The sequence below is a fragment of the Pseudophryne corroboree genome, chromosome 6 (genome assembly GCF_028390025.1).
Source record: "Pseudophryne corroboree isolate aPseCor3 chromosome 6, aPseCor3.hap2, whole genome shotgun sequence".
Lineage (NCBI taxonomy): Eukaryota > Metazoa > Chordata > Amphibia > Anura > Myobatrachidae > Pseudophryne > Pseudophryne corroboree.
Genome location: NC_086449.1, coordinates 162,327,754 through 162,353,831, shown reverse-complemented (window position 1 = coordinate 162,353,831; position 26,078 = coordinate 162,327,754). Strand labels below are relative to the sequence as shown.

At 47.2% G+C, this 26,078-nt stretch overlaps 1 protein-coding gene across 1 annotated transcript in view; it reads right to left on the bottom strand.

Annotated features, from left to right (window-relative positions):
- Positions 1–26,078, bottom strand: part of ANTXR1 (ANTXR cell adhesion molecule 1) — a 254,065-nt gene that overhangs the window by 18,704 nt on the left and 209,283 nt on the right. The window contains exon 17 of the mRNA XM_063932061.1: positions 7,937–8,017. Coding sequence (XP_063788131.1) covers positions 7,937–8,017 — 81 coding nt within the window. The remainder of the gene's footprint in view (positions 1–7,936; positions 8,018–26,078) is intronic.

The window sequence follows — 26,078 nt, the reverse complement described above, 5'->3', positions numbered from 1 at the left end:
TTGGAAGGTCCTCGCATGGAACTTGCCGAAGGGAATGGCCTCGTACGATGCCACCATCTTTCCCAGGACTCGAGTGCAGTGATGCACTGACACCTGTTTTGGCTTCAATAGGTTCCTGACCAGGGCCATGAGTTCCTGAGCCTTTTCTATCGGAAGATAAACCCTTTTCTGGTCTGTATCCAGAATCATGCCCAAGAAGGTCAGACGAGTCGTAGGAACCAGCTGCGACTTCGAGATATTGAGAATCCAGCCGTGTTGCTGTAACACTTTCAGTGAAAGTGACACGCTGCTCAGCAACTGCTCTCTTGATCTCGCTTTTATGAGGAGATCGTCCAAGTACGGGATAATTGTGACACCCTGCTTGCGCAGGAGCACCATCATTTCCGCCATTACCTTGGTGAAAATCCTCGGGGCCGTGGAAAGCCCAAACGGCAACGTCTGAAATTGGTAATGACAACCCTGTACCGCAAATCTCAGGTACGCCTGATGAGGTGGATATATGGGAACATGAACGTATGCATCCTTTATGTCCAGGGATACCATAAAATCCCCCCCTTCCAGGCTGGCGATGACCGCTCTGAGCGATTCCATCTTGAACTTGAACCTTTTCAAGTATAGGTTCAGGGATTTTAAATTTAAAATGGGTCTGACCGAACCGTCCGGTTTCGGGACTACAAACAGGGTTGAGTAATATCCCCTCCCTTGTTGAAGTAGGGGAACCTTGACCACCACCTGTTGAAGATACAATTTGTGAATTGCATTTAACACTAACTCCCTTTCTGGGGGAGAAGCCGGCAGGGCCGATTTGAAAAAGCGGCGAGGAGGCACCTCTTCGAATTCCAGCTTGTAACCCTGAGAAACAATTTCTATTGCCCAGGGATCCACCTGTGAGTGAACCCAGATGTGGCTGAAAAGTCGAAGACGTGCCCCCACTGGGGCGGACTCCCGTAGCGGAGCCCCAGCGTCATGCGGTGGATTTTGTAGAGGCCGGGGATGACTTCTGTTCTTGGGAACTAGCTGTGTTGTGCAGCTTCTTTCCTCTGCCCTTACCTCTGGCAAGAAAGGATGCACCTCGTACTTTCTTGTTTCTCTGTGACCGAAAGGACTGCATTTGATAATGTGGCGCTTTCTTAGGCTGTGAGGGAATATAAGGCAAAAAATCTGAGTAAAGTACCAGAATGTGTGTAAATGGACTTCAAAATAACCTCCTGCTTGCGATCAGCAGGATCCCTTAGAGTAGCCGTATCTTGGGTTGGCAGCGCTACCTTTTTGGATAAGCGTGTCAACGCTTTGTCCACCCTAGGGGAGGATTCCCACCGTATCCTGTCCTTTGGCGGGAAAGGATACGCCTTAAGAATCCTTTTGGGAATCTGCAGTTTTTTGTCTGGAGATTCCCACGCTTTTTCACACAACTCGTTCAGCTCATGAGAAGGGGGAAAGGTTACCTCAGGTTTCTTCCCCTTATACATGTGTACCCTCGTGTCGGGTACAGGGGGTTCCTCTGTGATATGCAAAACATCTTTTATTGCAATAATCATATATCGAATACAATTAGCCAATTTTGGCTGTAACTTTGCATCATCGTAGTCGACACTGGAGTCAGAATCCGTGTCGGTATCAGTGTCTACTATTTGGGATAGTGGGCGCTTTTGAGACCCCGAAGGTCTCTGCGACATAGGGACAGACATGGGTTGACTCCCTGGCTGTTCTCTAGCCTCAGCTTTGTCTAATCTTTTGTGCAATAAATTCACATTAGCACTTAAAACATTTCAAATATCCATCCAGTCAGGTATCGGCGTTGTCGATGGAGACACCACATTCATTTGCTCCACCTCCTCCCTAGGAGAGCCTTCTACCTCAGACATGTCGACACACGCGTACCGACACACCACACACACAGGGAATCCTCTTATCTGAAGACAGTTCCCCCACAAGGCCCTTTGGAGAGACAGAGAGAGAGTATGCCAGCACACACCCAGCGCTAATGACCCAGGAAAAAACACACAATATGTTTACCCAGATAGCGCTGTAATCTATATATTGCGCCAATTATGTGCCCCCCCCCCCCTTCTTTAAAACCCTCTTTCACCGTGGATAAGCAGGGGAGAGTCCGGGGAGCTTCCTCTCAGCGCTGTGCTGTGGAGAAAATGGCGCTGGTGAGTGCTGAGGAAGAAGCTCCGCCCCCTCGGCGGTGGGCTTCTGTCCCGCTCAAACATCGAAAAAACCTGGCTGGGGCTCTTTATATATACAGTGCCCAGCTGTATATATACACATTTGCCAGAAAAAGAGGTTTTATTGCTGCCCAGGGCGCCCCCCTGCGCCCTGCACCCTTACAGTGACTGCCGTTTGTGTGTGCTGTGTGGGAGCAATGGCGCACAGCTTTACTGCTGTGCGTTACCTCAGTGAAGATCTGAAGTCTTCTGCCGCCTTTGAAGTCTTCTTTCTTCTCATACTCACCCGGCTTCTATCTTCCGGCTCTGCGAGGAGGACGGCGAGGGTGAGACCTGCGTACCGATCCCTCTGGAGCTAATGGTGTCCAGTAGCCTAAGAAACAGAGCCTAACATTAAAGCAGGTCTGTTTCTCTCCCCTCAGTCCCTTGATGCAGGGAGTCTGTTGCTAGCAGGCCCCCTGAAAATACAAAACCTAACAAATATACTTTCTTTCAGGAAACTCAGGAGAGCTCCGTGTAATGCACCCAGTCTCCTCTGGGCACAGTAGTAAACTGAGGTCTGGAGGAGGGGCATAGAGGGAGGAGCCAGTGCACACCCATACCTAAAGTTCTTTCTTAAAGTGCCCATGTCTCCTGCGGAGCCCGTCTATCCCCATGGTCCTTACGGAGTCCCCAGCATCCTCTAGGACGTAAGAGAAAGGGTTTGTCTTCATTTAAGTCAAATGCAGTTTTCACTACTAAAAAATAACAATTGTTAAAACCTTTTATTCTGATGTAAATCTGATGGGTGGTCTTCACTTTGCCGGCGGTCGGGCTCACGACGACCAGCATACCGGCGCCGGAATCCCGACTGCCAGCATACCAACTGTTCTTCTCCCTATTGGGGGTCCACGACCCCCCTGGAGGGAGAATAGATAGCGTGGCGCATGTAGCGCGCCACCGTGCCCGCAAGGGGCTCATTTGCGTCCGCCCAGCTGTCGTTATGCCGGCGGGGTCGGGATTACGGCGCTGGTATGCTGGTCGCCGGGAGCCCGACCGCCGGCATACCATACTACACCCAAATCTGATGCATATGGCACTGGAGCAGAGCTGGAAGTATCACGAGATGCCTCCGACGCACATTTTTGGGTCAATGCTCTATTTTCATGTTCCTTTAACGTATATGGGCCCAACACAGCGTCAGATCCTTACAGTAAAAATAGTTGGCAATTTAACCTCCCAGGGACTTAAATTTCCTGACTTCAATAATAGCAATAAAAGAAATTCCGTACATCAATTCCACCTCATAGTGTCTTCTGCTAATCATAAAAAAGGCATTCAATTTAGGGGACCACTTATTGAGTGTTAAAACTCATTGTACATGATAACTTTTGCACCAGCCAATCAGCTCCTGTCATTTTTAAATTATATGACAATTAGAAGCTGAATACATGACAGTTGGGAGCTGATTGGCTGTAGAACCATTTATCATACACAACGAGTTTTATAATTTGATAAATGAGTACTTTAGTTCATAATTATCAATAATTTTCTTTTTCTGCACCTGGGGGGGTCATTCCAAGTTGATCGTAGCTATGATAAATTTAGCACAGCTACGATCAGGCACTCAGACATGCGGGGGTCGCCCGGCACTGGGCTAGTCCGCCCCGCATGTCAGTGCCACCCCCCCTTTCCCCGCAGAAGTGCAAAGGCATCACACAGCGACGATGTCTTTGCACTTCAAGAGTAGCTCCCGGCCAGCGCAGCTTTAGCGTGCTGGCCGGGAGCTACTCTTCACTCCCCGGCCCGCAGTGGCTGCGTGTGACGTCACGCAGCCGCTGCGGGCCACTCCCCGCACGGTCCGGCCACGCCTGCGTTGGCCCCACCGTGCCCACGAAACGGCGGTCAAACGCTGTTGTTTCGCCCCCTCCCGTCCATCGACCGCCTCTGCCTGTCAATCGGGCAGAGGCGATCGTAGCGCAGCGCAGTTCTGATCCGATCGCTAAGCTGCGAAAAACTGCAGCGTGTGATCGGGTCAGAATGACCACCCTGGTGCGGTAAGGAATTATGCAGATTAACTTTCCTAGCACTATAGAGCCCTTCCTGTGCTCATGGTGAAACCATCATTTCTCCATTCACAATTGATACGCCATGTCCTCTCTATGTTCCTTGGTATAAAATGTTAATTAGACACATCTATACTTTGACAGTATAGTCAGAGCCATAACTAGGGGTATGCGACTGGCGTTACTTACCGCACACCGCTGCTGCCTCATGGCCCCAGCTTCTGTGCCAGGATTGCTGTTTCAGTCCGACTGGAGCTTCCCATGGATGCTCCAGATAGGCAACCTGCAGTCTGTGAAGCGGATCAGAGCATCTTCAGGATGCCCAGGACAGCGCTGCACTTACTGGTGCTTCCAGCAGTGCCAACTACGCCCAACGTTATGACATAATGATGTCATGAATGTGATGTCATAACATTGCGCGCTCAGGGGGCAGAGGTGACACAGTTATGGCTCTAAGTGGAGAATTCAATTAGGTGCCAGGAGGATTTGCCTGGCAAGTCCACCGGACACTGCCACACTTTACTGCGGCGGGGATCTTGCTCAAAAGAGCTCGCTTCCACATAGCGGCTGATACGCCCCCTTCACATTTAATTGTATATTTATTATTAGATTTTCTAACATCCCTATAATCTAAGATTTCTATTCCATTTATTAGTAAGGTTACGATTGTCAGACCCCTTCTTATAATGAGGTGTAGTACATTGTACTGCATATCTCACATGTGGTGCAACTAGTGACATTGGTAATACTATATTTGCATGGCAATGCGTTAGGGACTGAATTACAGGTTGTGGGGACCCCGGGCCACAAAGTTGTTGTAGCCCCCACCCATCAATTTGACAAAACACACAGACAGACAAACTGAGGTAGAGACACACACACACACACACACACACACACACACACACACACACACACACACACAGCAGTAGTGTCACCCGCGGCTCCTCTCTGGCTTTACCAGGGTACTCTCCTGGACCTCATCTGGCTTTCCACAGGGCTCTTTCCTCACTGCTATGCTGGCGCCACTCCCATGCACTGCCGGCAGAGTCCTCACTGTGGGAGGTCCTTCCTTACTCACTGCCTGTTCCGCCGCTCCCAGCCACTCCACTGCTTCTGAGTACAACATACTGCCGCTCTGTGGGGGTAATTCCAAGTTGATCGGAGCAGGATATTTTTTAGCAGTTGGGCAAAACCATGTGCACTGCAGGGGGGGCAGATATAACATTTGCAGAGAGAGTTAGGAGGTGTGATATAGATTTGAGATTGTCCAAAGCCGAAATGCGGTGGATATTCCAACTAAAAACATTGGTACCCCAAGGTCTGAATGGAGACTTTGAGTTGAAGCATTTCCTGTGATTGTGTCTCTCCTTTTCAGGTTTCATCTGATTCTTTTTTCTTCTGGTATAATATATTTCTGCTATATTTCCCTGTTTTTTCCCCTTGCCTTGGTTTTTGTTATGTAATGTCTTTTCTTCTTTTGAGGGTTACCGCTTCCTGTGATGCTGGATTGTGCCGCTGTAATGAATCAGGACGAATGATGTGAAATGGTCCTTAAGTTGCTGCTATTCAGAGAAACGATCTTTCCTTCCACTAAAAACGGGTTAATCTCGCTGGTGGAACGCATTTGTATATATACGTCACTTCCGCTTCTGCCGGAAGTGCACGGTGGAACGCACGGTAGTGACGTAGGTGAGCGATCGCGGCTCGTTTTGGCGCCCAGAAACACAGGAACCGGGAGGAGCAACAAATTGTTTTTAGGGTATAAATACCTAGCTGGACATAAGGTGCACCATGCTTCTGAGGAAGGACCACAAACTTGCAGATCCGAAACGCGTTAAGCAAGGTGCCTTTTATCGTGGAACTTTTCGAGGGGTGGGACTGGAACCTGACCATCGGATGTGGATATCCAGGACTCTCTGGGACTTATTTCCATTGTGTGTGAGGACCAGAAAACCCCTTCTATGTTTTTATGCTATGAATTCGTGTGATAAATGTGAGTGTGATTTTAATTAAATCTGTGGAAAAAAACCCACAGTGTTGCACTAAACATTTTATCTCCGAGGTGTTGATCTAAAGAAATACGGAAGAGACCACTGCTTTGGCTGGATCATGAAATCATATATATGTGCTGTTTTTGATTCCTTCATGTGAGTGGAATATCATTAAATTGGGATCCATATATACCAAACAGTGTTGCACTATTATTATTATTCTCTTTTGAGGTGAACATCGTGAGTTGATACATTAACCTCAAGGAATTGACAGTCACATCCCTATTGAAGCAAATCAGGTTGTGATTTTATAAATCTATGCATGGTCCCTTTTGTTGTGCGCCATTAGTTTTATTCATCCTTTTGCACTCTTTATCCAGTATTGCTTTGCAACTAAGGAGTTAACTAGATAACACACATGTGAGGCTGCTACTGGCCTGTTCCAGGGCTTCTGTCCTTAAGATACTAAGCACTCAGGATTACATGCATTTTTCTTTTTGCAACTTAAAGTAAACCATGACCTCATGTTTAGATTCTACTAAAATAGCCACAAATAAGAGAAACATTTTAGACCCCAGCTTAGTCCAGCAATTTGGGTCTATGCGGAATGGAATAAGTATGTCTTTTTGGGGGCAGGACAAATATTCTAGATAAAAACAAATACATATTTTGTGGCTTCCTCTGCTGCCAGGGCCAGCAGGATTTACACAATCTGATACCTCTGCTATTCTAAGAAACGGCTCCAATCTGGACATGGGACTTCATTTACAGATATACATAAATGGCGTTGCAGCGGCTGTGCAAAAATGTGTAAATGTTGCAGCCGCCGGGATTAGTATTGAGACGCCCACTGAAAGCGCCTGAGATCCACCGCTAGTGTATGAAGATGCACATATTGGACACACCGGATGATAAACGACCTCCTGATGAACCCTATGGTGGCGCAATATGGGCGTCGGAAGATGCTGTAGCCAATGTAACTGCTTACAGGACCGCAGTCGCTGTGACATGCCCCCCAAACTGTCGCAACATGCCTTCATTTGAGTCACCACTTCCCCATTACACCCCACAAATGCTCCCTGACTGTCGCCCACTGTTACCGCCGCCACAAGACCAGTAGCGAAACATCGCTCCACCGCATACATCAACATTGCATTTATAGTTGTTTTATTTGTTACTTCTCTCTATTACTAATGTTTCCCGGAGATGCAAAATTGCACTAACTCCAAAGCAGCCAGTTCCGCCAGCACCTCGCCCTGGTCCGTCACTCACCACCCTTCTCTTCTCACTGCGTGCTCCGGGTGGAATCACTGGTTACAGTGCCCTTGTTACGACCCTAAATTCAGAATGATGTAATTTGCAATGATCAGATAACAGTTACCCACTGAGTGGCTGCTGTAGTTAGTGCAGACCTGCACCTTTCAGCAATGTTAGTTAATAACCGCCACTGACTTACAGTCACATACAAGACCCACTAATAAGTAAGAAGTGTATTGACAAGAGGCATGAATTAACCATCACTTTTTCCAGCATCCACAATGTGTAGGGGATGGGTTCAATTTAATATACTGAAGAAAGGGTTAAAAAAAACAAAAAACAATCCCAACCGAATTACAAGACCCAAAAATGCTTCATATATGCAAACTATCCTATTAAAACAAATGACATTCACTTTCTATATACTATTAATACTATTTATAGCAATTAGAGAACACCAAGCACCAACCTTATCTCCAGGCTGAGGCCGCATAATGGACACCCGGCTGTAGCCCTTTTGCAGAAGTACCCACAGGGCATCCAGTTTTCCCTGAAAAAAAAAATGTCAGACACATAAGCACACTATGTTACTTCACAGTTCTTAATGTCAGGTCCCAATATACAACAGCATGTCATGTTTTAAGGATTTCCTTGATCATGCACAGCTTAGGAGATCTATTTGGCTGGGTCAGTAATTATACTTTCTGTTTCCACAGACAGAGATCCTGAAAACATGAACTGTTGGGGCACACATGGATTGGAGTTGAGAAACACTGCTCTATACAGCCGACATATAGGGGTAAATTTACTAACATGGGAGTTCTACTTAAGATCTGATGTTGCCCATAGCAACCAATCAGCTTCTACTTCTCATTTATCTAGCACCTTCTAGAAGATAATACTTGGAATCTGATTGTTTGCTATGGGCAACATCATCTTAAATAGAACTCCCATCTTAGTAAATTTACTCCTTAGAATCACACAGAATGAAATCTAATAATTGTTTTCCAAGTCATATGAGCAATAAAGAGGAGTTACACCAGTTGTGGAAACCAGTGATTGTGAAGGCAAAGGAATAATGATGTACACAGTACAGTGAACTGAGGAAGAGGAGTAAGGGGTCTATTTACTAAGCTTTGGATGGAGATAAAGAGGACGGAGATAAATGACAGTTGGGAGCTGATTGGCTGGTACTATATCTCCGTCCACTTTATCTCCATCCAAGGCTTAGTAAATAGACCCCTTAGTCTATAGAAGAACAGGTAATATCTACAAGCCAAGGAGAAAAGAGTGATACAGAGGAGGAATAACACAATCTGCAAGATAACAATATAACACAACTAAAGAAAGGAACAACTCCCAGTTTAAAAAAAACACATTAAACTTGCAACGGCCACCAAAATAATCTTATTAAATTAAAAGCATATGTCTTGCTTTTCTTATTTTTTTCCCCTGACTTAATAAATGCCATATTATTTTATTACCTACATTAATATTAATTAGATGAAGGATACATGACTGTTATTATAACTACTAAGCTTGCCAGGCTGTGTGTCTAAGATGAGAAACAATGTACAAGTGAATCAGAAACAAAGTAGGCAGCTGAGTATATTGCTCTGCATGTGCTGCAGTTATATAATAAGGAATATAAAATACACCATAATAAAAATCTGATAATGAGACAATAATTAACAATAAAATAGAGAGAGGAAGAAAAGGGAAGGTGAAAGAAGGTTGGCATGGAATGAAATGAATGGCGGAACTACATTAAATACAAACTGGGATATTCAATTACCCCGACAGCAAGTCGGGTGTAATGTATTGCCGCTGGGGGCTAGCTAATTATCGCAGCTGCTAATATATGTACGCCCAGAAAACACTGTACGACTGGCGTTCGCATGAGCGTTCCGTGTTAGCACCTCCAAACGCTGTCTTCCTGTCACTCACTTTGCAAGTAAAATCTCACTGCGACTGCACTCACCTGTCACTTGCTGTGCATGCGCACTGCAGTTCATACGCATGCACAGCGCAAAAACATCAATCAATATGCGTACAACCTCTGATTTCTGTCTGTACCTGAATTACCCCCATTGTGCTGAAATTAGTAAAGTGTTTATTAATTACACACACTACTATCATTGTCATCTTTCGCACATCCACACCACGGGCTTTAGCGTGATTTTCCATTTTATTACCTATCTAGGTTGGGCTACCTTACTCATTGGCTGATCAGTCCACGCCGTTAGTCACAATCTCCGCAGTGCGCAGGTTACAAATGCTTTTACAGATATCAGGATACGCTTTATAAAGTTGTTCCTTTTTCTTAGAACAAAGCATTTTTTATGTAGTATTGTTAAAATAATATTTACTACCGCTGCAGCCTCGCGGCACATGTATATTACACAAATCATCGGACAGTTGCCAACCAGGCCCATAGTTTTATCTTTTACATCTCTTACCTCAGAACACTTCTGTACTATGGCCCTCATTCCGAGTTGTTAGCTCGCAAGCTGCTTTTAGCAGCATTGCACACACTAAGCCGCCGCCTACTGGGAGTGAATCTTAGCTTAGCAAAATTGCGAACGAAAGATTCTCAAATTTGCGAATAGAAATTTCTAAGCAGTTTCTGAGTAACATAGTATCTGAAGTTGAAAAAAGACAATTGTCCATCGAGTTCAACCTATTTGTGGTCTCCTATGCATGATGATTTGACTAAAATTTCTGACTGATGCTGCGGTCAGCCGTTGCATTTTATCCCTATTTATAGTAACTATAATGCATGACTATGCACCATACCCCTGGATATCCTTATCCATTAGGAATTTATCTAACCCATTCTTAAAGGTGTTGACAGATTCCGCCATTACAACTCCCTCAGGCAGGGAATTCCAAACACATATTGTCCTTACCGTGAAAAAGCCTTTACGCCGTATTGTGTGGAATCTCCTCTCCTCTAACCTAAGCAAGTGTCCACGAGTCCTCTGTGTTGATCTAACCAAAAACAGGTCCCGCGCAAGCTCTGTGTATTGTCCCCTTATATATTTGTAGATGCTGATCATATCCCCTCTTAGTCTCCGCTTTTCCAATGTCAACATGCCTAGTCTTTCAAGCCTTTCCTTGTATTCCATCGTCTCCGTGCCCTTAATTAGTTTGGTCGCCCTCCTCTGAACCTTTTCTAGCTCCAGGATATCCTTTTTATAGTACGGTGCCCAGAATTGTACACAGTATTCAAGGTGTGGCCTCACTAGTGATTTATATAACGGGAGTATAATACTCTCGTCCCTAGCATCAATACCCCATTTTATGCATGCTAATATATTATTAGCCTTCTTTGCTGCAGTCCTACTTTGGGTACTACTGCTTAGTTTGCTATCTATGAGGACACCTAAGTCCTTTTCCAGTACAGAATCCCCCAATTTTACCCCATTTAGTAGGTAAGTGTAATTTTTGTTCTTGTTACCACAGTGCATTACCTTACACTTGTCTGTGTTGAAGCGCATTCTCCATTTGGCTGCCCATGCTTCTAATTTAACTAAGTCGTTCTGAAGAGACTTGGCATCCTCCTCTGTATTTATAGCCTTACACAATTTGGTATCATCTGCAAAAATTGACACCATGCTCTCTAGACCTTCTGTTAGGTCGTTAATGGAGATATTGAACAATAGCGGTCCTAATACCGAGCCTTGCGGCACACCACTTAGCACTTCAGTCCAAGTTGAAAAAGATCCATTAACCACAACGCGCTGCTCCCTATTATCTAACCAGTTTTTGACCCAAGTGCATATTTGCTTCCTAGCCCTGATTCTTGTAGCTTGTAGATAAGTGTCATGTGTGGTACAGTATCGAACGCTTTGGCAAAGTCTAAAAAGATAACATCCACGTCTTTACCCTGATCTAGGTTTGCGCTTACTGTTTCATAAAAGCCAAGTAAGTCGGTTTGACAGGATTTGTCCTTCATAAACCCATGTTGATTCCTTTTAATGACCTTATTGACTTCAAGGAACTTCTGAATACTATCTCTTAGAATACCTTCCAATACTTTCCCCACTATAGATGTAAGACTAACTGGTCTATAATTACCTGGTTCAGCTTTACTTCCCTTTTTGAATATAGGCACTACTTCCGCTATACGCCAGTCTTTGGGAACCATACCTGATATAACTAAATCCTTAAAGATCAAAGATAGCGGTTTTGCCAGTTCAGAGTGAAGCTCCATTAGAACCCTTGGGTGAATACCATCGGGCCCTGGTGATTTATTAATCTTTAAATGTTTTAATCGGTCACAGACTACTTCCTCGCTTAAATAAGTACCTATCAGTGGGATATTCTCATAATGGAGATTGTGTGTCAGTCCCTGAATTGGGTCCTCTCTAGTGAATACTGTTGAAAAAAACTAATTTAGTGTGTCCGCTATGTCATTATCATTTTTGCTTAAGACTCCCAACTTGTCTTTTAAAGGGCCTATACTCTCCTTCTTTAATCTCTTGCTATTAATGTATTTAAATGATTTTTTGGGATTCGCTTTGCTTCCTTTGCTACTAGTTTTTCAGTTTCTACTTTAGCCGCTCTTATTTCCTTTTTGCAAATTTTGTTACATTCCTTATAGTGCTGAAATGACTCTGCTTCCCCGTAAGATTTGTATTTTTTAAATGCTCGCCTTTTCTTGCCCATAAGTTCCTTAATCTTTTTGTTAAGCCACATCGGTTTATGATTTTTATTCCTTTTTTTGCTGCTCATAGGAATAAATTTGAGTGTATTTTTAGCTAGCAGGAATTTTAGTACCTCCCATTTCTCCGTAGTATTTTTTCCTAAAAATAGACCTTCCCATTCAATATCCCTGAAAAATCCCCTCATCTTTTCAAAATTTGCTTTGCTAAAGTTTAATGTCCTAGTTGAGCCAGTATAGGGCTGTTTATGGAAACTGATATTGAATGTGACCATATTGTGGTCGCTGTTTCCTATGGGTTCCCCTACTATAATACCTGATACCAAATCCCCATTGTTTGTTAATACCAGGTCTAAGATTGCATTGTACCTAGTTGGTTCCTCAATTAGTTGCAGGGCTGTCTTAACAGCAGTGTAGGCTCCTGGGCACAGCAATGCACTGGTCCCCCTACCCATCCTCCAGTGGTAGGGGTGGGGGGTGCTATCAGTGGCAGCTTTGAAGTCCCGCGGGTGGTAGGGGGTGTTCTATCTTCCGCTAAGCATGTAGGACCTGGAGCAGTCATTTCTGCTAATTACTCCTTTACTGCACAAATGGGGCTAAACTGTAGAAGGGGGCATTGGGCTGAATGAAGAAGCCCTGGTACATGACTTTTAGGGTGGTAGGGGGTGTTTAATACGTAGGGGAAGGGTGGATAGTGGAGTGGGCTTAATATTTATAATTTTCTGGTGGGAGGGCAGCTTGCTTGACTGCAGATATCTCAAGTTCCTGAAAATATATTTCTTAGCTTTGAATGGGATAAAAAACTAGAGAGTCCCACTTTTCACAAGGTACTGGGGAATTAGGGCTCAGAGTTCAGGTGCCAGTGCAATTCACCAATGAAAACCTAAAACTGCATATTAGGCGTGTGGAGCTGAAGCAGGGACCTGCTGCTTGAAGGCTGATATTTCTGGTCCTGGGCATAGTAGAGACAAGCTGCCAGCTGCCAGTGTCCACCAAAAGGAAAGAGTCGCAGCTTTTGGATTATACCCTCAGAAAAACTCTAAGTCAGACAGAACCCGAGATATCTGGCTGGGAAGATCAATTAACAGGCTTGGATGGGGACCACTACTTTGAGGTCGGATATCTCCGGTTCCCCATGGCCGATTTTAAAAAATCTGGTACCCCTGGAAAGAGGGGACCCTCAGCTATCAGCCTAGGGCCCTTATACTCCTGGGGCCCTTGGGCAAGAGCCCATTGAGTCCATACGGAAAGACGGCCCTGATTAGTTGGACTAAGTAGTGTCACACCCCGCGGGCAGCGGCGGCCGCGCTTACCGCTGCGGGTGTCCTGGATGGCCTGGCGTCTCTCCCCTCCGGCGGCCTCGGGGGTCCGGCGTCGGGTCGGCGGGTCTCTCCGGCGGCTCCCGGAGCGAGGGCGCCGCCATGCTGCTTTAGATTAGGTAGGCGGAGCGGGGCTGACGTCATCTGCCCGCTCCGCCAATCAGACCAAGGCGGGAGGTTCAAAGCCAGACGCCGAGCAGGGAGCCGGCGCCTGTGTATCATCGTTCTGCTTGTCTGAAGCAGTGATTTCCAGAGCTCCCTTGTTCCTATTTTCCGCTGTGTCTCCAGTGTCTCCAGTGTCCCAGTGTCTCCAGTGTCTCCAGTGTCCCAGTGTCTCCAGTGTCTCCAGTGTCCCAGTGTCTCCAGTGTCCCAGTGTCTCCAGTGTCTTCACGCACTTCCGTGCCTCCAAGCGCCCGAGCGCCATCACGCACCTCCGTGCCTCCAAGCGCCCGAGCGCCATCACGCACCTCCGTGCCTCCAAGCGCCCGAGCGCCATCACGCACTTCCGTGCCTCCAAGCGCCCGAGCGCCATCACGCACCTCCGTGCCTCCAAGCGCCCGAGCGCCATCACGCACCTCCGTGCCTCCAAGCGCCCGAGCGCCATCACGCACCTCCGTGCCTCCAAGCGCCCGAGCGCCATCACGCACCTCCGTGCCTCCAAGCGCCCGAGCGCCATCACGCACCTCCGTGCCTCCAAGCGCCCGAGCGCCATCACGCACCTCCGTGCCTCCAAGCGCCCGAGCGCCATCACGCACCTCCGTGCCTCCAAGCGCCCGAGCGCCATCACGCACTTCCGTGCCTCCAAGCGCCCGAGCGCTATCACGCACCTCCGTGCCACCAAGGCGCCTGAGCGCCATCAGCACCCCAGTACCTCGGCACCTCAGTGCCTCTGTTCCTCAGCACTCCGGTGCCTCAGCACCATAGAACCTCAGCACCTCGGAGCCTCTGCACCTTAGTATCACAGAACTCCAACACCTCAGTACCTCGGTGTCTCAGCACCTCAGTGCCTTCAGCACCTCAATAATACCAGCATCTCTGTACCTCAGCACTCAGCACTTTCACTAGTCTTGTTTTTCAGGAGACCTTCATCATTCCTCCGTGCTTCCTGCTTACCGTCTTCATCCTGTATGAAGAAGACCTACATCCGGCCATCTCTATTGCGACCCAGTAGCGGTTCCTCTTCCCTGTCACCGGAAGAAGCCCCGAGTCCACAACACCCTTCGACCAGGTCAGTGATAGTATACACAGGCCACATGGACCCGGGGAATCGGAACCCAGAAGCAAGTGCCATCCAAGATCTGGTTTCCCGTGTACAGAGTCAGGAAGCGGCGCAAAACCAGGTGATGCGGTATCTCCAAGAGCTATCCGGCAGGTTGGATCAAATTCAGGTTTCCCTGGCTTCAGTAGTTCCAGTTCCAGCTCCAGTACCCACTCCGGCAGTCGTTCCTGTTAATGCTCACGCAGTGTCCGGTACCAGGTCACGCCTTCAGCTTCCCACTCCCTCTCGCTACAACGGCAACCCGAAGAATTGCCGTGGTTTTCTTAACCAGTGCGAGGTGCAGTTTGAACTCCTCGCACACAATTTTCCCACGGATCGATCCAAAGTAGCATACATTATTTCCTTGCTTGAGGGTTCAGCGTTGGAATGGGTGTCTCCTTTATGGGAGCGATCTGATCCTTTGGTTTCCAACTACACTAATTTCATCTCATCTTTCCGCCGGATCTTTGATGAGCCTGGCAGAACGGCCGCTGCCTCTTCAGATCTTCTTAGAGTTCGACAAGGCTCTCGTTCAGTGGGTCAGTATGTGATTCATTTTCAGACCATAGCTTCCGAATTGCGCTGGGATAATGATGCCTTACGGGCCGCTTTCTGGAACGGGCTGTCCGACCGTCTTAAAGACGAATTGATTACAAGAGATTTGCCAGATTCCTTGGAACAGTTGATCTCGCTCTGTGTGAAAGTGGATCTCCGCATGCAGGAACGAGTTGGCGAACGTTCTCGGTCTGATCGGTGCAGATTCCGGGCTCCTCCGTCTAAACCATCGGTTACGACAGCTCCAGACGAACCCATGCAAATTAATCGGTCTCGACTGTCTCCAGAGGAGCGACAGCGTCGGCGTGAGAACAAACTTTGCCTCTACTGTGGAGCCGCGGATCACTTCCTCAAGTCTTGCAAAGCTCGCCCGGGAAACGGGCAATCCTAGCCTGTTCCGGGGAAGTCAAGCTGGGTGTGGTTTCTCAATCTTCTCCAGAAGTGGACTGTTTACTCTCAGTATCTTTGTCTACTAAAACAAAAGTCAAGACCGTTATGGCTCTTTTGGATTCGGGTGCTGCGGGGAATTTTATTTCTCTTTCCTGCGCCCAGAGTTTGGGTTTGAAATTACAGTTGGTCGAACGACCTATTACTATTACAGCCATTAACGGGGTTCGAATTCCTAACGCCTTGATTACGAGTCAGTCTGAGTCAATTCAGCTACAAGTGGGAGCTTTACATCATGAACAACTGAAGTTTCTAGTTATTCAGGAAATGTCTCACGATCTCGTTTTGGGTTTTCCCTGGCTCAGGCTACACAACCCTCATGTCGACTGGGGGTCGACACAAATAATTTCTTGGAGTCCTTTCTGCCGATTGAATTGTCTTACTCCTGTCGTTCCACTCCGTGCGTCGGCCAAGTTGGACGTGGAGTTAGTTCCTGAGGCTTATCGAGAGTTTTTGGATGTCTTCTCGGAACAGGCGGCAGATAAATTACCTCCGCATAGGGCTTGGGACTGTCCCATTGAGCTCATTCCTGGAAAAATACCGCCTCGAGGTCGCACTTATCCTTTGTCGGTTCCAGAGACACAAGCTATGTCTGAGTACATTAAGTCGAATTTGCAGAAGGGCTTCATCCATCCCTCCACTTCTCCAGCGGGAGCTGGCTTCTTCTTTGTAAAAAAAAAAGATGGAGGGCTGAGACCATGCATCGACTATCGTGGTTTAAATGAAGTCACCATTAAAAACAAGTATCCTCTGCCGCTCATCACAGAGCTTTTTGATAGAGTGCGTGGAGCTCGAGTATTTACTAAGCTTGACTTAAGAGGAGCATACAACTTGATACGTATTCGTCAAGGAGATGAGTGGAAGACGGCTTTCAATACGAGAGATGGGCATTATGAGTACCTGGTAATGCCATTTGGCCTCAGCAACGCCCCCGCTGTCTTTCAAGGATTCATTAATGAAGTCTTTCGGGATATGTTGTATCTGAATGTAGTAGTCTATTTGGATGACATTTTGATTTTTTCTAAGAATCTTTCTGAGCACCGACTACAAGTTAAGGAAGTACTCCTTCGGTTGCGCAAGAATCATCTTTATGGCAAGATCTCCAAGTGCACCTTTGAGGTTCCTTCTATTTCATTTTTGGGCTACATTATTTCTGGAACTGAATTGCGTATGGATCCGGAGAAACTTTCGGCCATCCGGGATTGGACTCAACCTCTTTCCTTAAAAGCAGTGCAACGATTTCTAGGATTCGCAAATTATTATCGGAAATTTATAAGAGGTTTCTCTACCATCGTGGCACCTATTACGGCTCTGACTAAAAAAGGGGCTGACCCAAGCAATTGGCCTTCTGAAGCAATAGCAGCGTTCAAACAGTTGAAGACCGCCTTTATATCTGCTCCCGTACTTCAGCAGCCAGATTTCCTAAAACCATTCTTTTTGGAGGTTGATGCTTCCACGGTAGGCATAGGTGCTGTACTCTCGCAATACGCCTCAGATGGGAAGTTGCATCCGTGTGGGTTTCATTCTCGCAAGTTCTCCCCTGCTGAACTAAATTACACCATCGGAGACAAAGAGCTACTGGCAATTAAATCTGCGTTGGAAGAATGGAGGTATCTTCTGGAGGGTGCTAAACACTTAATCACAATTTTTACGGACCACAAGAATTTACTGTATCTAAAGACGGCCCAATGTTTGAACCCCCGTCAGGCGAGATGGGCGCTCTTCTTTACCAGATTTTCCTTTATCATCAAGTATCGGGCTGGAATTCTAAATACCAAGGCGGATGCCCTATCCCGTTCAGTGATGGCTTCCGATGAGGAGAATACTATGGGGAAGGCATTAATCCTCAGTCCCATCTCTATTTCTGCAGCTCCCACTAGGTTGGGCCCTCCTCCGGGAAGAATGTCGGTACCAGTTAAATTTCGACCGAGACTGTTGCAGTGGGCACACACTTCTAAGTTTTCTGGTCATCCGGGAATTCAGAAAATGTGGGAATTTCTGCGAAGATCATACTGGTGGGACACTATGAAAAAAGATGTTCAAGAGTATGTCAATTCGTGTCCTCAATGTGCTCAGCACAAAACTCCACGTCTGCCGCCTACGGGTTTGTTGCATCCTTTGTCCATTCCTAAAAAGCCTTGGACTCATATCTCGATGGACTTTGTTACTGAATTACCGCTCTCTAAGGGTCATAACACCATTTGGGTGATCATTGACCGATTCTCTAAGATGGCACATTTTATTCCGTTGACCGGATTACCCTCCGCTTCCAAGTTGGCCCTGTTATTCATCCAAGAGCATTTCCGCCTGCACGGGTTACCTCTGGAAATAGTCTCAGATCGGGGAGTACAGTTTACAGCGAGATTCTGGAGAGCCCTCTGTTCAACTCTACAAATTAAGCTCAAATTCTCTTCTGCTTACCATCCACAGACTAATGGGCAAACTGAACGCGTCAATCAGGATCTAGAGACTTTTCTCCGTATTTACCTTTCCCCTTCTCAAGATAACTGGGTGGAGTTGTTGCCGTGGGCTGAGTTTGCCCACAACCATTTTTATCATTCTTCTACTGGTGAGTCTCCATTCTTTATTAATTATGGATTTCATCCCCAAGTTCCGGAGTTGCCCATTTGTCCTCCAGAAGAAGTTCCTGCTGCAGCCTCAACTCTTCGACATTTCACTCAAATTTGGAGCCGAGTTCATGCCAATCTTAAGAGGGTTTCCGGTCGCTATAAATTCTTTGCGGATAGGAAACGACGAGCAGCTCCTCAATATAAGGTTGGTGACAAGGTATGGCTCTCTACCCGCAATCTTCGTTTGAAAGTACCCACCATGAAATTTGCCCCAAGGTTCATTGGTCCTTTCTCAGTGCGGCAAGTCTTGAACCCGGTCGTTTGCAAATTGGAGTTGCCTTCCCACCTTCGAATTCCAAACTCCTTCCACGTCTCTCTCCTCCGCCCCTCATTCTAAATCGGTTCCACTCAGCATCTCCTAGGCCAACTACTACTGTGTCTGAAGCTGGGACAGAATTTGAAATCAAAGCTATTCTTGACTCTCGTTATTTTCATAAGAAATTACAGTACTTGGTAGAATGGAAAGGTTATGGTCCTGAAGAGAGAAGTTGGATCAATGCTACTGAGGTAATGGCTCCCCGACTGGTTCGAATCTTCCATTCCAGACATCCAACTAAACCCGGAAAGTGTCCAGGGGCCACTCCTGGAGGAGGGGGTACTGTCACACCCCGCGGGCAGCGGCGGCCGCGCTTACCGCTGCGGGTGTCCTGGATGGCCTGGCGTCTCTCCCCTCCGGCGGCCTCGGGGGTCCGGCGTCGGGTCGGCGGGTCTCTCCGGCGGCTCCCGGAGCGAGGGCGCCGCCATGCTGCTTTAGATTAGGTAGGCGGAGCGGGGCTGACGTCATCTGCCCGCTCCGCCAATCAGACCAAGGCGGGAGGTTCAAAGCCAGACGCCGAGCAGGGAGCCGGCGCCTGTGTATCATCGTTCTGCTTGTCTGAAGCAGTGATTTCCAGAGCTCCCTTGTTCCTATTTTCCGCTGTGTCTCCAGTGTCTCCAGTGTCTCCAGTGTCTCCAGTGTCTCCAGTGTCCCAGTGTCTCCAGTGTCTCCAGTGTCCCAGTGTCTCCAGTGTCTCCAGTGTCCCAGTGTCTCCAGTGTCCCAGTGTCTCCAGTGTCTTCACGCACTTCCGTGCCTCCAAGCGCCCGAGCGCCATCACGCACCTCCGTGCCTCCAAGCGCCCGAGCGCCATCACGCACCTCCGTGCCTCCAAGCGCCCGAGCGCCATCACGCACTTCCGTGCCTCCAAGCGCCCGAGCGCCATCACGCACCTCCGTGCCTCCAAGCGCCCGAGCGCCATCACGCACCTCCGTGCCTCCAAGCGCCCGAGCGCCATCACGCACCTCCGTGCCTCCAAGCGCCCGAGCGCCATCACGCACCTCCGTGCCTCCAAGCGCCCGAGCGCCATCACGCACTTCCGTGCCTCCAAGCGCCCGAGCGCTATCACGCACCTCCGTGCCACCAAGGCGCCTGAGCGCCATCAGCACCCCAGTACCTCGGCACCTCAGTGCCTCTGTTCCTCAGCACTCCGGTGCCTCAGCACCATAGAACCTCAGCACCTCGGAGCCTCTGCACCTTAGTATCACAGAACTCCAACACCTCAGTACCTCGGTGTCTCAGCACCTCAGTGCCTTCAGCACCTCAATAATACCAGCATCTCTGTACCTCAGCACTCAGCACTTTCACTAGTCTTGTTTTTCAGGAGACCTTCATCATTCCTCCGTGCTTCCTGCTTACCGTCTTCATCCTGTATGAAGAAGACCTACATCCGGCCATCTCTATTGCGACCCAGTAGCGGTTCCTCTTCCCTGTCACCGGAAGAAGCCCCGAGTCCACAACACCCTTCGACCAGGTCAGTGATAAGTAGTTATCATCAACTGTGTTTAAAAACATATTGCCCCTAGCAGTATCACATGAATCGTTTTTCCAGTTTATCTTTGGATAGTTAAAATCTCCCATCACTACTATGTCTCCTACTCCTGCTGCTCTTTCAATTTGCTTTAGTAACAATTCCTCATCAGATGCGTTGATACCAGGCGGCCTATAGCATACACCCAATACTAACTTTTTTATTCCTTTTTCCCCGCATGCAATTTCTACCCATAATGTCTCGACAGTGTCTACAGTCCCCTCCTGAATATCTTCCCGTATATCAGGTTTTAAAAACGGCTTTACGTAAAGACACACCCCTCCACCCTTTTTATTTAGTCTGTCTCTCCTAAACAGTGTATAGCCCTCTAGATTGACTGTCCAATCATGAGATTCATCCCACCAAGTTTCAGTAATGCCTATAATATCATACTGTTTGCTTGCTGCAAGTATTTCTAGTTCAGCCTTTTTACCAGTAATGCTTCTGGCGTTTACATACATACAACTAAGATAAGTATTTTCCCTTGCGTTAGGGACATCTTTCACCTTATGTAGCAATGATGACCTGTAATCGTCATTGGTTAGTGCTTTGGTAAAATCTCTTTTAGTACCCAAGTTAGTAACCTTACCGCCTGCTCTTACCCTCCCCCCAACTTCTCCCCCATTTCGTTTACTACCACCATCCCCACTATTCTCACTGCATGACCCGTAGTTTCTAGCTAAACCCTCCGCCCAGGCTCCTAGTTTAAAATCTCCTCCAACCTTCTAACCATCCTTCCCCCCAGCACCGCTGCCCCCTCCTCAGTCAGGTGCAATCCGTCACGACAAAAGAGATGGCGCCTGACTGAGAAGTCCGCCCAGTGTTCCAGGAACACAAACCCCTCTTTCCTGCACCAATCCCTAAGCCACACATTTACCTCCCTAATCTCCCTCTGCCTCCCTGGACTAGCGCGTGGCACAGGTAATAATTCAGAGAATATTACCTTAGATGTCCTTGCCTTCAGTTTCTTTCCTAAGTCCCTATAGTCTTTCTTAAGGACATCCCACCTTCCGCTAACTTTGTCATTGGTGCCAACGTGCACCAAGACCGCCGGGTCTTTCCCAACAATCTATCTACCCGGTCCGCGATGTGCCGTACCCGAGCACCCGGGAGACAACAGACTGTACGGCGATCACGGTCCCGGTAGCAGATTGCCCTATCTGCCTTCCTGATGATAGAATCCCCTACCACTACCATCTGACTAGGTACCTCACTATCTTTTATCCCAACCGCGCCAGAGGGACCGCTCCTCTGGATGCTAGAGGGAGCATTTCTTCACTATCATCCTCCGATTCCTCGTCCAATCGGGCAAATTTGTTCGGGTTTGATAGTTCGGAGATGTCGAGCCTCCCCCTCTTTTTCTTCCTTCTAACTGTGACCCAACTGGCTACCTGATCATCATCCTCTTCTACCAGTGACCCCTCCCGCAACTCCTCCACCGTTCTGTCTAAACTACGCTCGAGATTGTGAATCTCCCTCAGTCGCGTAACGGTTTGCTCTAGATCAGTTACCTGGGCTGCCAGGGCAACCGTTCGCACACACCTCGTGCAGATGTAATCACACTGGGCCGGTAGCTCCAGGTGTGCATACATCTTGCACGACATGCACTGAGTGAGGTCCCCAATCACAGCCCCTCCCATATTGTTTGTAAGGTCTAACTCTCTGTTACTCTCAAAGAAAAAGCAGCAAAAATAAAAAGTAGAAGACAAGCAATCTCACTTATACAATAATTAAGCTGGCTTATACTTAGTAGCTCGAGACTTACTCTGCCACTGCGATCAGTTCGGTCAGTTTCGTTCCTGGTTTGACGTCACAAACACTCCCAGCATTCGCCCAGACACTCCCCCGTTTCTCCAGCCACTCCCGCGTTTTTCCCAGAAACGGTAGCGTTTTTTCACACACTCCCATAAAACGGCCAGTTTCCGCCCAGAAACACCCACTTCCTGTCAATCACACAACGATCACCAGAACGAAGAAAAACCTTGTAATGCCGTGAGTAAAATACCAAACTTCTTAGCAAATTTACTTGGCGCAGTCGCAGTGCGAACATTGCGCATGCGCAGTTTGCGGAAAATAGCTGCGATGCGATGAAAAAGAACGAGCAAACAACTCGGAATGAGGGCCTATGTTTTAAATATTTTGCTGATGATATTAAATTATTAATAAACCCCTATAAAATGTCTCTAACTCTCATTTAAAAAATCTTGCACTGCAAAAACAAAATCTTCTTTGCCACTTACATGACTTACCAGTACTCAGGGAATAAAGACAAGACAAAGGCTGTATAGCGGGGATGCTCAAGACAGGGAATAAGGTTAAAAAGAAAACTTTTATTAAATCCAAGATAAAAGGGTTACGTATGAAATGACGGTGGTCAGCATAAAGACGGTCAGAACCCCTACAGCCATTGGCGTTTCTATAACGGGTGCAATGTGTGTAGTGCACACGGGCCCCTGGGGCCAGGGGGGCCCACACCGCCCCCATATTCTAATACTCACCTTTCCGGAATCCAACGCCGGGCGCTGCTCTTGTGGCGAAAATCACAGCCAAAATGGCCACTGCGCATGCGCAGTAGCCAAATCGGTCTTGGAACATGGCAAGCGCAGACCTGCGCATGCGCAGTAGACTCTGGCATATTGCCGGAGACTACTGCACTGTGCAGAGGAGGGGGCCCACCCAGATGTGCACACGGGCCCCCTCCTCTGTTAAAGCGCCCCTGCTTACAGCAGAATCCTGACGGTCACAATGTGGACGGATCCCGGTGAGTATTCTAACTCTATCCCTAGTCCCAACCCTAACCCTAAAACTAACCGTAACCCTAAGACCGACCTTCGGGATCTGTTGACATTGTGACCGTTGGGATTCCACTGTCGGGTTTGTGACCATCAGATCCTGACTAGAGACTAGAGATTAGAGACTCTGTGGAAGGTGCATAGCCATCATCTTCCAGTAGAAGAATCTGATTTTATCATGTCCTCTGATGTAGTGATTCTTTTCCAATTCTTACAATAATAGGTTTTCTTTACATAGGTTTTATCTGGTTTTATCTATGCACTGGCAGACAAAAACAAGAAATACATACAGTAGGTCCACATTTGTTACAGTCAGTAAGTGACCCCAGAACCGACATCGGGGGTGGGGGCTGCCAGTACAGCAGTACTGTGCCCAAACACTATGACAGAGGGGGGAAGGGGCTCGGCCTGCTCCTACCAACTGCTGGCAACAACTGCCGCAACGTGAAAGGGTCCTACTGCCACCTCCCCGTCGCTGCTTCTGCCTCTGCTGCTGTCTGCTACAGCCAGTGCTGAATGATGCTGAAAGGTGGCGCCGGGCCTACTGTCCAACCGCTGCTACTGCCTCAAAGAGAAAGGGACCCTTGGTCCTCTGCCTGCTCTCACGCCCACCTGTCCAGCACAGTGAAGGAGGGCCCCAGTACTACCACTGCCTATTGCACGCTGCTGCTGCTGCAATACTGGAGAAGAGAGGAGCTGCGGTGTCTGAGGAGCAGTCTGGATCAGGAGAAAAATAAGTTTGGTGGCTAAGGGCAGTACTGGGCTGCAATAACAGTACGTGTGTATGGTTGCTGTCAGCGTATGTGTATATTTTGCATATTTGCTGCCTATTTTGTCAGTCCCTGGCCCCATCATTTCTGATGGCAGCCCTGAGTGGTGTGGTATTAAAAGTCGACAGTAACTAGGTCGACAATGTCTAGGTTGACCACTATTGGTCGACGGTAACTAGGTCGACAGGGTGTCTAGGTCGACAGGGTCTTTAGGTCGACATGTTCTAGGTCGACAGGTCAAAAGGTCGACATGAGTTTTTAATGTTATTTTGGTGTTGTTTACTTCGTAGAGTGACCGGGAACCCCAATTAGTGCACCGCGTCCCCTCGCATGGCTCGCTTCGCTCGCCATGCTTCAGGCATGGTGTCTTCGCTTCGCTCGGCACAGATTACCGTTCCAATCGTAGTCCACGTGGATCGTTATGTATGAAAAGGTTAAAAAAAATAAAAAAAATTGTGAAAAACTCATGTCGACCTTTTGACCGGTCGACCCAGAGCATGTCGACCTAAAGACCCCGTCGACCTAGTTACTGTCGACCAATAGTGGTCGACCTAGACATTGTCGACCTAGTTACTGTCGACTTTCAGTCCGGATCCCCCCTGAGTGACCCCTACAGATTTATGTAATCATGTTACTGAAACCGTACACATATTTTTCAAGCACTTCAGATGATCTGTTCACTTTAATTATTAAAATATTAATATTTAGGTGAAAAAGTGCTGTATAATGTCTACCAGGAAATGAAAATGATTCAGGTGTTAACGTAGCTGTAACACTGTTTGGTTTCATTATTCGCTGCTGGGCATCTGGCTGACAAAGGATTAGAGCAAAGGATGCTGGGAAAATTATTGGAATGAATCCCAACATTTAGTTTTTCTGCTGCTGAAACCAGACGAGTCTCTGTTTGGCAGATGGATGGAAATTTTATACAGGGAAACTATTTTACGAGTGCTCCTTCCTCAACATTCTATATCACATTTATTCTTCTTTGCCTAGTTATGTTTACTTACTTAAAATAGATAGCCAGGGAAGAGATTTGTTGTAGATGTTTCGTATGGCTTATGAGACTGAAGCTGGTGTCTGCGCTTCCACTAACATGGAGCAGGCATAGCCCTAGAGAGGTCATACTATTAACTGACTGCTACTGTATAAGATATACATTGGTTGCTCTATGGGCCTAATTCAGAGCTGTTGTGTCATATCGCACAGTGACTGATTATTGTAATGCGCAGGCACGAGGCCAAACTGCAAAAAAAACCCTGCATCTTTTTTGATTGCTAGGCGTACGCAGGCTGATTAACAGAAAGCGGACATTTGGGGGTGGTAACTGCCCGTTTTCTGGGAGTGTAAAAAGCCAGCATTCCCAAGCGTTATCAGGGAGGGTGTGTGACGTCAGCTCCGTCCCTGATCAGCCGGCTTGTATCGCACTGTAGGAGTAAGTCCTGGGTTACGCACAGACTGGAAAAATCATTCGATGGTGAGTGAGATGTGAATGGATTTGCAGATGTCCGCTGTCTGGCAAAGTTTTTACACGGCATACACATGCATTCTAATACCTGCACGGGGCGGGTTTTCACTCTCTATGGGTGGCGGCTATCTGATAGCAACATCGCAGAGGAGCGATCAGGTCTGAATTAGGCCATATATTATTTCCATTTTATATGAATCAGTCATTTGGATTACAGATAGGACTTTTTTCACTTCCTTTATTCCAGAGTTGATTTTAATTCATTTTAATTAGGTACAGTAAGAGAGAAAATAGATATAAAAGTGTAGAACTCCAGTGGCTAATGAAATTATAGGAAAAAGTGACAGTGAAATGCTCACCTACAGTATAATGAGCTAGATTACTAGTGTATGCTTCCAGTGAGTCACCTAATATACTGTAACTAGCTGAACTTGCATCCAAAAATAAAGCAAGTATATACTGTACTACACAGCAGTGATATTAGATTACAAGGGCAGGTGTACTAAGCCTTGGAGAGTGATAAACTACCAACCAATCAGCTCCTGTCATTTTTCAACATAGCCTGTAACATGGCAATTAGGAGCTGATGTTTGGTACTTTATCTACTTCCATTTTACCTCTTTCCAAGCTTTGGTACATCTCCACCAAGGGATGGCATACTTTCCTTTCCTTGCGTACGATAAAACTCATTGATAAATCAGCACCTTACTTTGATTTTTTTGTGAATAAAACGTATGATAATCGTATGAACAGTGCAACTGTATGCTATCGTCTATCCTCATAAGGAGATATTAAGGCTGATTGATTAGCCGCAGGTGCGCACGGCGTGTGTGCATGGGAATAAATGTGGATCTTCCCCT